This window comes from Drosophila serrata, unplaced genomic scaffold, assembly GCF_035046125.1.
Source record: "Drosophila serrata isolate PLE 108 unplaced genomic scaffold, ASM3504612v1 contig_30, whole genome shotgun sequence".
Lineage (NCBI taxonomy): Eukaryota > Metazoa > Arthropoda > Insecta > Diptera > Drosophilidae > Drosophila > Drosophila serrata.
The window spans coordinates 958520-973893 of record NW_028256928.1 but is presented as its reverse complement, the minus strand read 5'-3'; the positions used below and the strand labels follow the sequence as shown (position 1 = coordinate 973893).

Genomic DNA, 15374 nt, shown 5'->3' with positions numbered 1-15374 from the left:
AACATCAGTTTTATGCCAATTATCAGCTTTTCGGCCGCCTCAGAAACTTTGGCTCGAAGTTGGCATTTGTAGCTCCGCCTCCTTCACACGAATCCACTCTGCGGGACAAGTACATGCAAATCAATTCAAGTTCGTAATTAGCTAATTAATTTCACTTGCCATCGAAACTCATCTTAAACTTTCATCAACTTTGCGTATAGACGGCAACGGCGGCGAGGGCAGCCGAAAAATTAAGATTAATTTATTGAACAAGAACGCCGGAGCCGTAAATCGTTTTAATTGTCGTAACGAGTATTCGGGATAAATGGGGATCGGGGCATTTGAAATATATCTAAGCCGCCGGGAAGGAGGCGACGGAGTGGTAAACACAACACTAAGTCATTAATTTCCACTCACAACCTATTCATTTTCCTTTTTCTTTCCCCCCCTCCATTTTGCAGCCATCAGAGGGCAGGCGGAGGAGACATCAATATTAAACAGCAAAGGGACAAATGGACGGGCATTTCAAAGAACTCAATCAAGGCGCGAGGCATTAATTCCGGCGACAACGCAAATGGCCCGAACGGCGGACAAAGCCATCGCATTTGGGGCAACAATGGCTGCAGTTGCAGCCTCAATTCGCCCCACCAACAATGTGGCCATTAATAACATTAGCCACAATGGCGATCAGCGGCTGACCGCTGCCCTCGAGGCGAATCTGATTATGAGCAGTCGGAATATCCAGGAGCAGCACAGCTACAGAATCACGCATCACAACAATGCCACATCCCCGGCAGCCCCAGCAGCAGGAGCAGGAGCAGGAGCAGGAGCAGGAGCAGGAGCAGCAGCAGATGCGTCAGCAATAGGAGCCTCGGCAGTGGCAACAATCGCATTGAATGCAACAACAGCAACGGAGGCCCACATAACAACAGAACCGGCAACAACAACGACAACAACGCGACGCACCACCCGCCGCCCGGTGGCAACAACCACGCTGAAGCCACCGCCAACAATAGATGATTACCAGACGATAATTAGCCAGGCCGGCACCCATGCCTATCTGCCATGCAATGTAAGTTGAGCAAACCATGTTACACTGTTCGAATTTCCTTTGAGATACATTCAATTTGCAATTAATTTATGAAACTCTTAACAACTATTGGTGAAAGACAGAGCCAGGAAAGGGAAATGTTGTGCCATGAGTGCATAAACTTCAATTTATAATGCTTTTTTTCCCCGTGTGTATTGCGTCCCAAAATTCCCTTCAATTAGCCTCCGGCTCTGATTGGATTTCACTGTTGACCTCTGAATGGAAAATTGAGAATCCTGCCAAGCCGAATCAATGCCTCAGAGTTCCATGGAAGGCATAATTTGGGGGGGGGGGAGAGGAAATTTGAGAAAGATGTGAGTGGAAAATTCTCTGAAAATTCAATCAGGCAAAACTCTTTCATGCAGCTTTTTGTTTACTTAAAAATCCTTTGGAGGGAAGTGTACCACGTCAATTTATGTTGGCTGTAAAAATATTTACCAAAGCATTTTTATTAATTATTGATAATTTATAATAAGCAGCTGATTAAACAGTTCTGCTCGGGTGGAAGGAAGTCTCGGTGGAGGAGGAGGAGGAGGTTGAACCCAAGGGATGTGGCATCGATTGGCACGACTTCCGCTTTTCCTTTTTTTTTAGCATTGTAGAGCTTTGAACTAATTTACGCTGGCCGCTGTCGGAACTGAGCGAAAACAAAACCGGAAATTGCCAATGCTGATGTCGATGCCACACCCTGACCTAAGGGCATACATAAGCAGCTGGATACACTCACAAAAATAATGAAATTATGAGTTCCAAGTACATACTTAAATCCTATTGTTGAATGTTGAAATAATGGGACATTTAGATTTTACTTTTTAGAAGCAAATATCTCATTTATTTTTACTTGGCAATTAACCCCAATTTCCCACCATTAATTGATCCCAGTGTAATAAAGAAAAACGAAGATGAGAATGCGGATGCGGAAGGAGCTGACGCTGAAGGAGACACATTTTTGTTTGCAGCTGCTCAGAAACGATGACCCAAATAGTTGGCACTATATACGCTTTATATGTACTTTATCCACTATATACATAAGTATGTACTCGTCCAGCATTTATGTTCGCACGCGGCTATGGCATCCGCTAATAACTCAGTTACGCGGTGCTCCTTGGCTCTGTGCCTGCCGCATCCGCTGGATGCATCCGCAAAAGGCACATCCGAGTCCGTATATCCGCCCATCCGCGCTTCGCATTGCAAATTATAATTGGCGCTGCTGGATGGTGCAGCTTCTATTTACTGGTTGGTGTTTGGACAGGAAATTACTGGAACGGAGTGCAGCAGTAGTTGAAGTTGCAGAAATAAATATTCCGTCCAGCTGACAAACACAGATGCGAATATATTCCTTGAGAATCTTGTGCGGAACCAGTGAACCGAGAGCAAAAAACCGAGGGTGGCAGGGGTGCAAGTTAATTAAAGAACGCATCGGGAAAGGGTTTTATTTACTTACCTCTGATTTGATAAATTATTAAAAAGAAAACACACTCTGCGATTTATTCCAATTCATTTGCGACTGTGTTTGTTTTGGATTCAGTAAACAGGAAGGGAAAATTATTAAGGCTCTCATCTGTGAGTGGTCAGGTGTAATTTTCTGAAATTTAATTCAATTAAACAAGTCACAAGCAAAGATTTTTATATAATTTCCGGAATTTGAATTCATAGAATTCTGATAAGTTATTATCTTGGTATACGTCTACATTTCCAAGGCTTCCGCTAGGGAAATAACTTTAGACTATAAATTTAAGAGATTCAAGAATATCATCGAGCAAAACTTCGATCTAAGACTAACATATGATAAATATGCAAATTGTAGCCAAATACTATACATGATGTGAATAGCATAGCTACCCGGCGGGGATATGTTCCCTGAACCATGAATTTCCCCCTGCCAAAAATCGAAAAACAATCTACTATAAAATATTTATCAGATAATTTGATTCGTACACACATAGTCGATACCCCATATTCGCTGTGGGCTGTTGGCACAGCACGGCGCGGATATATTTATATGGCCGGAATAATCTTGAAATCTGCTTAAACCTAATCAATTAATAATACATTTTGAGACCGTGGGCGTCACAAAGAAACCAGCTGAAGGATACAAAATCCGGTGGGGCAAGGGACAAGGGAGAGGCCAGGGGGGAACTGGAACCCACAAAAATGCTTTGCCTGCAAGCACTTGAAGATTTTTTACCCAGAATCGAGTCTGACTGATTGCTCCCTTCCCTCGCCCGCTGTCATTTCTGTCTTATTTTTCCCCAGCATTTTCTCTTTTTTTCGGCAAAGTCAGCGAAAAGTTTCCTCTCATTTTTTGTACTTTATTCCTTGTTGTGCTGTGTTATTTCGGTGAAGATATGAAAGCAGCAGGCACTTTGAGGTGTATTGTTGTGTGAAAAGAAAGAGGAAGACGTGGCCCAGTAGACGGAACACAGAGAAGGCAGAGGAGGGCGAAAGACGGCAAGAGAATCAACAAAATAAAAGAAATTATTTGCAAACAAGTTTAGACGAAAATTCGCAATGTTATGAGCAAACTTTGTTGTCTGCTCGACTGTGATGGAAAACGATGCTCACTCGGCGGAGTCTCAATCTGGAGCTGATGATGACGACAGCGACTGGCGGGTGGCAGGGCCACCAAACCAAATGGGGTCGCAGGAAGAGAGGAGGAAGTGGATATGGCCCCAACCAGACCCTATCACGGATGCGCCACAGTTTCGGCAAGTTTAAACTGCAGCTAAAACTAATTAACAATATTTAAATGGCAAACACTCGGGCGGGCATCTTGATAAGTGTCGACGTCCCATCACTTTATGGCGGATTTAAGCGCAATCTCCACAGGCGGGCGGCAAATTTAAATTAGCTAATGTCGGGCAGGAACCTGAGTGCGGACCCCACTGCCAGGCCACAAAAGGATATTTGTCAGCCGCAAGGACAAAAGCGAATGGCAGGAGAGACTTACTTACACTTGCCACGTACTCGAAAGTCCTGACTTGGCTGCCTGCCGAGCCACCCAGCCTTCGTCTCTTCCTCACTGGATAAGCATCTTCACTTAATACAGAGTATAATGTCGATGCTCAGCCCGATAATAATGTCCTTAGAGCCGGATACTCCATGGCCGTGGCTGCGGCGAAATTTAATAAACTCTCACCCCGCACAGTGGCTGCGATCGATTATATTTCCGATTTTATCCCAGATACCTTGCAAAACGCATTCAATATAGAAATTTTGCCTGCTCATGTGTCTGCAGGGAAATGATTAATTAAATGAGCTAAGGGGAAGCAATTAAATTGTAATGTCGGATATACATAGGTAAAGATTCTATTGTAAAAAAAGTTAATATAAAAGGGAAAAACATGGAGTTGTTGTTTATAATTATCATGCACAGTTTTTATTACATTTACCCTTAATTAATAAATGTAAGAGTCATTCGGAAATATTCTTATTTTCAAGGGTGAAAATATCTATAATACAAATTATAACTTAGATTTGTATGGCTTTTAGTTTCTTAAAGTGTTTCCATGCTAAATAAAACAAACTATAGTTGCGTAGTAAATCTCTGTTAGATATCCTTTTGAAGTGTAAAAGGATATACGATCCTGGAAAATTTTCTTTTGTGAAAGTGTGACACAATTCCCTCACCCCCGCAGGTGATAAACTCCCAAGTCCTGCACTCCTTCAGGGAGTTGATTCGTCGACGATGCGGAGACGTTCTTACTCATTTAAGGAGAGATAGTTTTTGACAGCACGTGCTCAACTGGCAATAACAGCCAGAACAAAAGGGGAAGCGTTTGTGGCCGGGTTGGCTCCATGTAAGGGTGAGCCCGCTTCCAGTGTCTGCCACTTCCTTGGCGACATTCACAACAAAAATGGCGGCAACAACAAGCACATAAAACGCAAATGATTATAGTATCTAATCATGACGTTGTCGTCGTCGTCGTCGTCGTCGTTGCTTCCCAGCTCCTCGTTGTCTGTGGCCCCGACACCCGACATTGTAGTTGATGACAGTGGTTCAAAGACAGTCATTTGGGGCAGTCACGACGACCAGTTACCACAATATTTACACTGAGAGAAGGAGGATGATATTCCTGTTTGCTCTGGGTCTATGTAATTAGGTGGGGGAGGGAGGCTTTCTCTTATTGTGAATTCATATCCCCACACAAATATATGTACCTGATGGGCACACTTCCGTATCGATGACCAGCTACTTAATGTGTATTATTTTGTTTTCACTCGGAGACGAAGGACGAAGGCTGCCTGGGCAAATTGCCACTAAATTATTATTGCCATTATTGACACAAATGAATCGTCGTTTTGTTATCGTGATTGTTTACCGCCCCAGCTTCCCACTGGCCCCCCAAAAGTGTACACAGCTGAGGTAGAGCAGCGCAAACAAGGCACAGTTCTGCTGACATCATCATCCTACCAATCCTCCTCGTTCTGACCAATCCTCTGGGGCGGGTCGGGCAGCTGGGATTTACTGTTTGAGTTGCTTTCAGCACGGGGATAATTGAATTAATTTTAAAAATGGAAACCCCAAATTCGAATCATTTCTCGATAATTGAAGGCAAACTTTGCTATCTCATTCGGACAGGTCAAGCAGCTGGTGAAGAAGCCGATATCCTGGCTGCGGATGCGGGACGGCCACATTCTCACCGTGGACCAGACCACCTTTATTGCGGATCAGCGCTTCCAGTCGGTCTTCTCGCCGAATCCAGAGCGTTGGTCACTGCAGATCAAATATGTGCAGCTCAAGGATGAGGGGACCTACGAGTGCCAAGTGTCCACGGAGCCCAAGGCCAGTGCCATTGTCCATCTGCGGATAGTCGGTGAGTATGGTTAGGTGAACACACAATTTGTAGCATACTTATTTGGGTAAGCAATGAGAAACGAATAAAGCCCTTACTTTGTTTAATTCAATCTTACTTTAATTCTACTTTTCATATTAAATAACTCTGAAAACCATTTCAAGGCATTATTTTCCATTTTGTTTACTGAATATGTACTTCATTTAATTAAGGTTTTACCAAGGAAGTATAATATTTGGACTCTTTAAACCCTCCTGATTAAGTATGTTCATTTGAAAGGTCTTTCCTTTGTACATAACTTTGTCAGTCCAGTCTTAGCCCCCTTAATTGACTGTCGGCAGCGTTCCGTTGACCTATTGGCCTTCGTTCGCCAAAATCGGATGCCAAAATCAAAACCGAAACCTAAACCCTTGACCACACCTATAAATCAGCAATGACAGGGACAATAAATCAATGACCGTTGCACTTTCGCGAGCAAACTTTGGAGCTGAATGTCGAGTCCCTGTCAATATGCCATATATGTACATGTATCTATCACTTTCTCTGTGTGTGTGTGTCCTTTGCAGAGCCCAAAACCGAATTAATTGGCGAGTCAACGCGACATGTGAAGGCCGGAAGTCAAGTGAAATTGCGTTGCATAATTAGCCAGGCCCTCGAGCCGCCGCTGTTCATTAATTGGTTTTACAATCAGAAGCAAATCTATTTGCATAATCGCCGCGGTTGGCGTACGGAAATTGAACGCATCGATCTGCCGCCGGAAGTGCCGACCACCACAACAACGACAACTTCTACAACGACAACCACAACGACGACCACGGAGGCGCCAACAACAAGCAGCTCGACAACAACAACAGCAGCAGGATCAACAGCATCAGCCGCATCCTCGGAGACATCGGTTAATGGTTTAGCAACCATAACACGTTCATATATTTTAGATGCCATATCGCAGAACGATGTGGCCGAGTTGGGGGCCGGGATGGCTGTCATCACCAAGACGACAAGCTCCCAGCTTACTGCCGATGTGGATGCCACTTCTTTGTTGCTGGCAACAACACAGCCCACAATATCCACTGCAGCCGGAGTAACAGCAACGGCGGCGTCGACAGGTGACTTCTCAACGGCAGGTGCAGCAACAACAACCACAGCCAGTAGCAGCACCTGGGCAACGAGCACTGTGGCAGCAACGACAGCGGCACCTTCAACAACAACCTTGCTGCCAAGCAGCAGTTTCATTAAACAGATAACAGTAAGTGGCTTACCGCATTCCACCCTCCAGCCTCCAGCTCTCCCTTGTGTTTTCCCCACGCCTTTCCCTCCTCCCCTCAAACGAGAGCATTTTCCCCCATTAAATGCCTTTTCATTACGCAAATTGGCGTGAATGCGAGGCAGGAAAAATAATTTTTATTAAATTTTTATTGTCAACGTTTGTCAAATTAAAATTTTTAATACGGCCCCAGCAGTTTGCGTCTGACACACTCGATCTCGTCTGACGACTGTCTCGGCAACTGAATAATGTATTATATTATTGAATACAGTTGAGCTTCCCTAATGCAATAACAAACAAAGTATATTTAGGAGTATGTTGTGTTGCTTTAAATATTTGCAACGTTAACAAAAATTATGTTTGGATTTTAATGGATAAAGTTCCTTGACAAAAGATTTACGGTTTTCTCCCTTTATCAAAGTAAATATTATGTATAAAGTTAGTTAAAGGTAAGGAGACCGCTTTTAATATTCTTAGAATATTGACAATAACTTATTTGTGGTATGCCTATTTCTAGTTGAATTCCTAGAAACATTTCCAAAGAATTTATTTAATTGAAATAATTAGCAAATTGCTTGTGGCTTTGTGGGGTTTGAGTTCGGGAGGCTCAACTGTATTTGGCAGGTACCTGTGCGTGTCTGAGTGCGCTCTCATTATCCCATTGCAGACGGCTTCACTCATCATTCCGGCCGTAGTCAAACTGGATTCCGGCAACTACACGTGCAGCCCCTCGAACAGTGCGCCTCGCACCATTGTGCTCCATGTGCTGAATGGTAAGGAGTGGTTTTTGGGTGGTTTTTGGGTGGTTTGTTGGGGGGTTGTGGGAGTGATGGAGGTAAGGTGGGGCTGTTTTAACTGTTTGTCTGTATGGCCGCGCAATTGAATTAAGTTTTCATTTAGCTTAATTGAATTTTATACGGATGCGTTTGTGTTTGGTTTGACTTTTGATTTCTGCGAAATATGCGCGCACAGTGGGCCGGGCACAAGGCGCACTTATGAATGGAAATGCCAAATTACCACAAACTGAAAGTATTGCAAAAAAAATGAAAAACAACAACCGAATGCGGAGCATTTAACTAATTTTTTGTTTCCTTCTTTTGATGCTCTGGCATGCCACCACCAGCCACTGTGCCGGCTATTTGAAAGGTTTTTATTTTGTTTACACAATTTCCTACAATGGCAAACACAATGCCAGCGAAACGAAACGAAACGAAATGAAACCAAAAACCAAACCAACAGAGGGGGTGGGCCGGCAAGGAGCGGTTGCAGTTTTATTGTTATCTCGAAATGGCCACAATTGCGTTATTTGCCCAATGTCCGCCAGGAGGGAGGCAATGGGCAGCAGGAGCAGGGACAGGGACAGGGACATTGTTGAGTACGAGGACCAAGGACGCTGACAATAATGACAGTGATGCGGAGGTAAATGTCCATGACGCTGGAGACGACGATGACTGACCTATAAATGTCGCAACGTAATGGTTAGCTATCTGTCCGGTTATCCATCTCGTCCGTCCCTATTTGTCATTTTGTACGTTTTACACAGAAAAAATCTCCATTTGTGTTTTCACTGTTCACATTAGCATATCCTAACAAAAGAATTGGAACTATAAACGAAAGACAATAATTAAGAAATATGAATAAACTGCTTCTCCTTTAAATGTTCTTTCTTAGCAGTTTTCGAGAACTTCTTAAGTTCTGCAGTTGAATTCCCATAACTTGGAGTATTGAATTAAATAGCAACTTTATTTAAGGACTTTGTTTTCTTCCTGTGCAGACTTGTTGCCCCAAATTTCGGTCTGCATTTAAATCGCTTGGCCATCGCTCCTATTTCTGATCCACTTCCTGTTCCTAGCTGTCAACTCCGACATGTGCTCCTCCATGAGAGCCCTCTGTGAGCCTCCCTCCATGTGCTCATCCATGTCTGCGTTTGGCTGCTATTTGTTGCCTGTCGTTTTCCACTTAAATCACGCTACTTAAGGGCCCTTCGCCAGCTGACAATATGATTCGACCGTGCCGAGTGTCGGCTCAGAGCCGGCAAAACAAATGCTGTGCGATTGTGACTGATGACACCTGACGGGGGACAAGGACTCGCAGCATGATTTTTCGGGCGGACAGGTACAAGTTTGTTTTGTAACAGGCCGGGAGCTGGGAGCTGGGATCCTGGATTCGGGATCCACGGACTGTGTCTGGGTTGAGTGACGATTGTCAGAGTACAAATAATGGCTGTAAAAACGACGACTGCCGGAGTGGTACTTGTGTCTAGGTCAGAAAGGGCAAACAATCGACAAAGAATATTTGCACGGATTTTAAAATTAAATTCACAATTTAATTTGCTGTGAAATGGCCGCATTGTGTGGATCATGACAAACAACATTTATAACACGGATTTAATGTATTTTTAATATTCGACTAATTGACGCAGATAAAGGAAAGGCTCACAGGCCACTTGCCACTCGCTTTTTGTGTTGCTATTTAAACGGCAAATGAGTGAAAACATGCTAAAGCCGAGGATAATGAAAAACAATGCTCCAGAGATATATGTGGGAGTTGGCAGGAGTGTGTGTGGGCTTGAGCCTGGCTGAGTGCCAGACAATAATGCAATTTCAGAAAGAGAGAGAGCAGACCTTTTTATACCCTTGCAGGGTATTATAATTTCAGTCAGAAGTTTGCAACGCAGTGAAGGAGGCACCTCCGACTATATAAAGTATATATATTCTTGATCAGGATCAACAGCCGAGTCGATCTAGCCATGTCCGTCTGTCCGTCTGTCCGTCTGTCCGTTTCTACGCAAACTAGTCTCTCAGTTTTGAAGCTATCTGAATGAAACTTTGTAGTAAGCCTTCTATATACTCTCACTCGTATATATATAGCTGTCATAGGAATGATCGGAAAAGTTTTACAAAAAAAATTATAAAATTTTTAGTTTTCAACAGAATTTGATCAAATTTGAGATTTTGTGTAAAATTTTATGAAAATCGGACGGCTATATCATATAGCTCCCATAGGAACGATCGAGAAATTAATTCAATTAATAAGTATAACATTTTCAGTTTTCAACAGATTTTCATCAAATTTGAGATATAGCCGTTTCATATTATTCTACAATTTTGTGTAAAATTTTATGAAAATCGGACTAATATATCATATAGCTCCCATAGGAACGATCGAGAAATTTGAGAGGAATGAGAATGGCGGTGGCTGTTGTCGGAAGACTGACAATCGCGGTGGCGATAACATTTTTAGTTTTCAACAGAATTTAATCAAATTTGAAATATAGCCCTTTCATATTATTCTAAAATTTTGTGTTAAATTTTATGAAAATCGGATTACTATATCATATAGCTCCCATAGGAACGATCGAGAAATTAATACAATTAAATAAAAAAATGCAAATCTGTGAATGTAAAACTGCAAATATAATATGTATAGGTGAATGAAATGAAAGCAGGTATTACTTCATTGTTTTTTAACACAAATATATCTAATTTATATTGTGTGGATTCCTATTCATAGAAGTTCTATCTGCAAGGGTATATAAACTTCGGCGTGCCGAAGTTAGCTTCCTTTCTTGTTTTACATAATTTTAATAACATTTTCCACGAAAGCACGCCCAAGTGCAAAAAGGTTAATAAACCTGCATGTCGATGCTGCGGCATTTTACTATTTTTTTTTTATTTGGTTGCCACAACACCACGTCATGACAAATGATTATTAATAACTTAATGATATTATCATTTATTTATTCAGGGATTTTTATTTTAATTGCACTCCGCTCTGTGATTTATTAAATCAGCTAGCAATGGCAGTGGCACTGGGTCTGCCCTAGTTGGTGGCGTAATTAATTTGCTTATTGCTTGCACTTTGTGAAGTGGCAATGTCAGCGTGCGGTTGGCGGGCCTTAAATTCATTCAATTTTAATAATTTTAAATAAATAATTTCATGCATATTCTACAATCCCCCGGGGATTGGTAACTGATTCCGCAGACCGCAGGTCGTTTTAGTCTTATTTTCCGATGACTCGCAGGGTTTTGTTACCGTGTTGCTTTTGCCGGAGGAAACACGCAGTGGTTGTGGTAATTAGTACTCGGCTTAATAATGGAAAAGCTAGTGTTGCCAAAGCTTGTAATTATCTTGGCCTAATAGTGGTTAACTTGTCGACTACTTATGTGGCAAGTGTTTTAAATAGAAAACCATCAAAATCTACTTGGGTTACAAATTCACAATAACAATTTACAGAACTTATACAGCTAGTAAAGAAATTGGGTATTAATCGATGAATTTATTAATACTTTTTTTGTAGTGTTTTATAATAGAGCCTGTTTGTCATGTGTTATTTAATATTTCCATTCAGTTACATTTTCATTCAATTAATAGGCTTAATTTTAAGCCTTTCATGTAAGCCCCTGATCATTATTGATTTTTAAACTTCCACACATTGCCGAGTTGAGAGCATTTAATTAATTACTTTGCATTGTTTTGCCACTGGCTAATCAATATTTGGCCCTAATGAGCTGGCTGGGGATCGAGAGTGTGGGTCATCCGGGTTTATTTGCTCTGATACTTTCAGTTAATTTCGGGGCCATGTCGATACAAGTTCAATATTAGCTCAGTGCTCATTTCCCGCGAATGCCGCAAAAATCCATCAGCGATATTAGCCGTGCATGGAAATCGCGAATCACCCATATGAGTGTGTGCCGAACCGCACAAAAACATACACACAGCCACACCCACACACCCCGTATGACGTTCAATTTTGCAATAGAAATATTTAATTACAATGGGCACTTTATTTATCCAATCGAATGGAGAATGCAGTCGTGTCGAGTTGTATATATTTTGCAGTCACAAAAATTGATTGTAATGGGTAGTATTGGGGTATTTTTAGAGTTTGTTGTTTTGAATTATCCAATCGAACTTTGGCTACCATGGCGGGAATAATGCTGGTGCCAAAACCCGCAGACTTCTGAATCCTAAGCTAACCCGTTTCATTTCCGCTCTGTGATCGGCAGGTGAATACTCCGCCTCGGCCATTAAGTCGGGCAGTGTCAGCTGGAGAGCGCTAATTGGATGTCACGGCTATTTGCACTGGCGTAGCGTTACGGCGCTTCTGACACTTATGTGGATTATTAAATTTTCCCTGGCCAGAGGCATCTGCCACTCGGGTGTGAAGAGAGAAGCCTGCACCGAAAACATCAACGATACCGCCGCCGCCACAGCGAGGACATCAAGGAGCTCAGGATCTGGCGGTGCCAGAGAAGGTGGACCCAAATCAAGGACGGTATCTATCCGAGTCAGCGGCTCAATTAGTGCCACCAAAGTGGCCGAGGACAAGACTTGAGTTGTCCCCGGTCTGGCGCCAAATAACTTGGATTTAACGCTATAAAGGAGGCTATAAACTAAGATTTTACTCGATATAATTGCATAATAGCACAGAGACAGGCGGACGCTTATCCACACCAATTATTCATTCTTGGATAAACTTTATAAGCGTGCTCTCCAATTCATACTTCATTTCTTTCTGAGTGTCAATGAGTGTTTATTGTGATTCTTCGGTTCAGGCATATCGCTTACTTTGAGGATAACTCTGCAAGAATTGTGTAAATAGAATGCACAGAATTCTACATCAATTGGAATCAGTCATGGTTGTATCATACATAAGTTATCAAAGTAATGTGCTAATAATAATTGGATTCCAGCTTGAAGTCGAGAGTAAATTGTCACAGGAATTGCTAATTAATCGCGATTTTACAAAATAAACCCCTAAGTAGCTGCGCTCATTAACACCCAACATCGATTCCCATTCATTTTCGGTTTCCTTAAGCTATAAATTGTAAATATGTATGTATATCTTATGAATACCCCTGATTTTCTAAGACTTAAAATAATCTTTACGCATATATAGAATAATGACAAACGAATACCGAATAAATGTGTAAATAAGTGAGTGTTACTGCGTTCCATTCAAAATAAATAACCCAAGCAAGCCAAAAACCTAAATGTAAACTCTAGCTAGTATATAAAAGACTTACTACAATTTTAGATGCAGTCAGGCCGAGGAAAACCCCAGAAGAATCGCCAAACTTAATCAACTAAATAAACAGAATTGTATGGAGTTGCTCCTACGTTGCGTATACTTGATTTGCAATATCAAATTTTAAGGAAATGCAAATGAAAATAAAAAAAATTAAATCGAAAATCAATTGAAATTAAATAAAACAAAGTGTTTGCAAATTATTCTTAAGCCATTACAAATAAGTGAAATACAAATAAATAAAATAAAATAAATAAAACTTCTTCAATGGAATCAAGTGGTTATTTATTCTATTTTGTTATTAAAATGGACTGGCCATGTACCAACAATTTAATTAATTAAAAGAGAGGGGAAGCCGTGTTTTTTCACCATTTTACACAAAATATTTTTGTTCCAAAATATGCATGCATATACAGGCTCCTTCGTCCTGGTCAGCCCACTCATATATTCAAACACCGCCTGAGAACTGTGGACAAGTTTGTTAAATATTCATTCATGGCTTAACCGCTGTCCACACACACGGAGAATTCCACACACAAAAAAAAGAAAAGCGACCAGTATGCAGATGGGACAGGAAAGGAAAGGAAGAAACGACTCAAATTATTCTCACCAAAAACGTGTTAAACTGATGCAGAGATGGGAGCTCGACAAAACCCAATGGATGTCAGAATATTTCCAGCCGTGGCTCAGCAGGCAACTTTTGGCAAAACGAATTCAGCAGTAATTTTCTGTGGTTATTGGGCAGGATGTGGGCGTGGCCATCCGGGCCGGGATACGGATAAATGAGTTTTGGTTTTGGCATTAGTTGCGCATTCATTGCAGCCGTCGATGATGCCATTTTTGTGCATTTTAAATAAACTCTCTCATATTTAATTTAAGCGCATTTTATTAAGTGAAATGCACACGCCAGTTCTTTGTGCTTTTAATTAACTTTAACTGAGTTATAAAACCGATATACTCTTTTTTCTTTATTAGAATGATTGCCGGCCAATTACTCAGCTTAATTGTCGGACCCTCCAGCCACCCCACCCCGTCTTTAAGTGCCACAAAATGTCCATTAGCTAACACAGATTTGGCCAGCTTAAAGAATTATTTCCATCTTGAAAGCTCTAGCGCTCCATTTAGTGTAAAGCATGAGAGTTTTCAGGGAAATTGTGAAAGCGCACAGACAGAGAGAGAGAGAAAGCAGGAAAATCAAAATGAAAATGAAAATGAAAATCGTTCGTGGCATTTGTTTCAACAAGCGTACGCAAAGTGGTTGACGACGAGCAGCAAAACCAGGGGACAGGAGGAGGTGACGACCCCTGAGCGGTGAGATGAGCAAGAATATGGCATAAATCAGGCTGTATATGGAAACCAGGCATCACCGCTGCTCTCTCCACTCCTCCACCTCCGTTGTCAGCCAATCATAGTTTTCACACTCTAGTTAACATCATTGTCACCGAGTTTCACTCACTCCCAGAGTGGAGGCAAAAAATTGGTTGACGTTTGCAGTTTGTCACCCTGTCTGCCTGCCTGCCTGCCTGCTCCTGCTCCTGATGCTGCTCCTGTTTCTGTCCCGTATTTGCTGCACAATTTTCCAACGAATCTACATGGCAGGGCAGGGGGGCATACTCTGCGTTTGTCATTTTTCCTTTTTTTAAATTTTACCACCGTTGACATTTAAGTTAATTTGCATACTGCCGCACAAAATTCGCCCAACGGCGGCGGTGGCTGCAAAAGGATGCCTACCCTGATTATGGCAATGATGGCAAGGAAATGGACCCTGAACTCCACGGCTGTCACAGTTCCCACCTATAGCCCCCCGTTTCCCTTTGTATCTGCCGGTATCTTTGTAAAAATTCCATATTTGCATTCTACTTTATGCTTTCCACCCCACCCACGCTCTACCTTGCCGAGTCAGTATTAAAAACTAAACGTTGGCCAATTACACAAAAAATTAACATACAATTCTCATTCAAAGAAATGCCAGAGTTTGCCGCCATCTGCATGTACAGTGGAACGCAAAAGTGTGAGATGTGATGTATACCTTATAATAATTATTGTAAAAAAGTAATGAAACTAACTTCGGGAAGCCGCAGTTGATTTATAGGATAGTATAAATAATCAATGATAACTAAGCTTAAAATATTGCATTCTATGCTAATTTGTTCAACAATTCAAAGTTTAAAAAACTCATAACTTAGTCAAAAATGCTTTGATTTCAATTCGGGA

General features: G+C 41.7%; 1 protein-coding gene across 5 annotated transcripts in view; it reads left to right on the top strand.

Annotated features, from left to right (window-relative positions):
* The window catches only part of dpr15 (defective proboscis extension response 15), a 29025-nt gene that overhangs the window by 8221 nt on the left and 5430 nt on the right, over positions 1 to 15374 (top strand). For 3 of the 5 annotated variants that reach the window (XM_020943019.2, XM_020943021.2, XM_020943022.2), the window contains exons 3-7: positions 441 to 1051; positions 5652 to 5886; positions 6432 to 7111; positions 7797 to 7902; positions 12139 to 13433. In XM_020943019.2, the coding sequence (XP_020798678.2) occupies positions 441 to 1051; positions 5652 to 5886; positions 6432 to 7111; positions 7797 to 7902; positions 12139 to 12467 (1961 nt within the window). In that variant the 3' untranslated portion in view covers positions 12468 to 13433. Of the gene's footprint in view, positions 1 to 440; positions 1052 to 5651; positions 5887 to 6431; positions 7112 to 7796; positions 7903 to 12138; positions 13434 to 15374 lie in introns of those variants that run through there. The other 2 variants (XM_086833413.1, XM_086833417.1) reach the window with 1 other exon arrangement.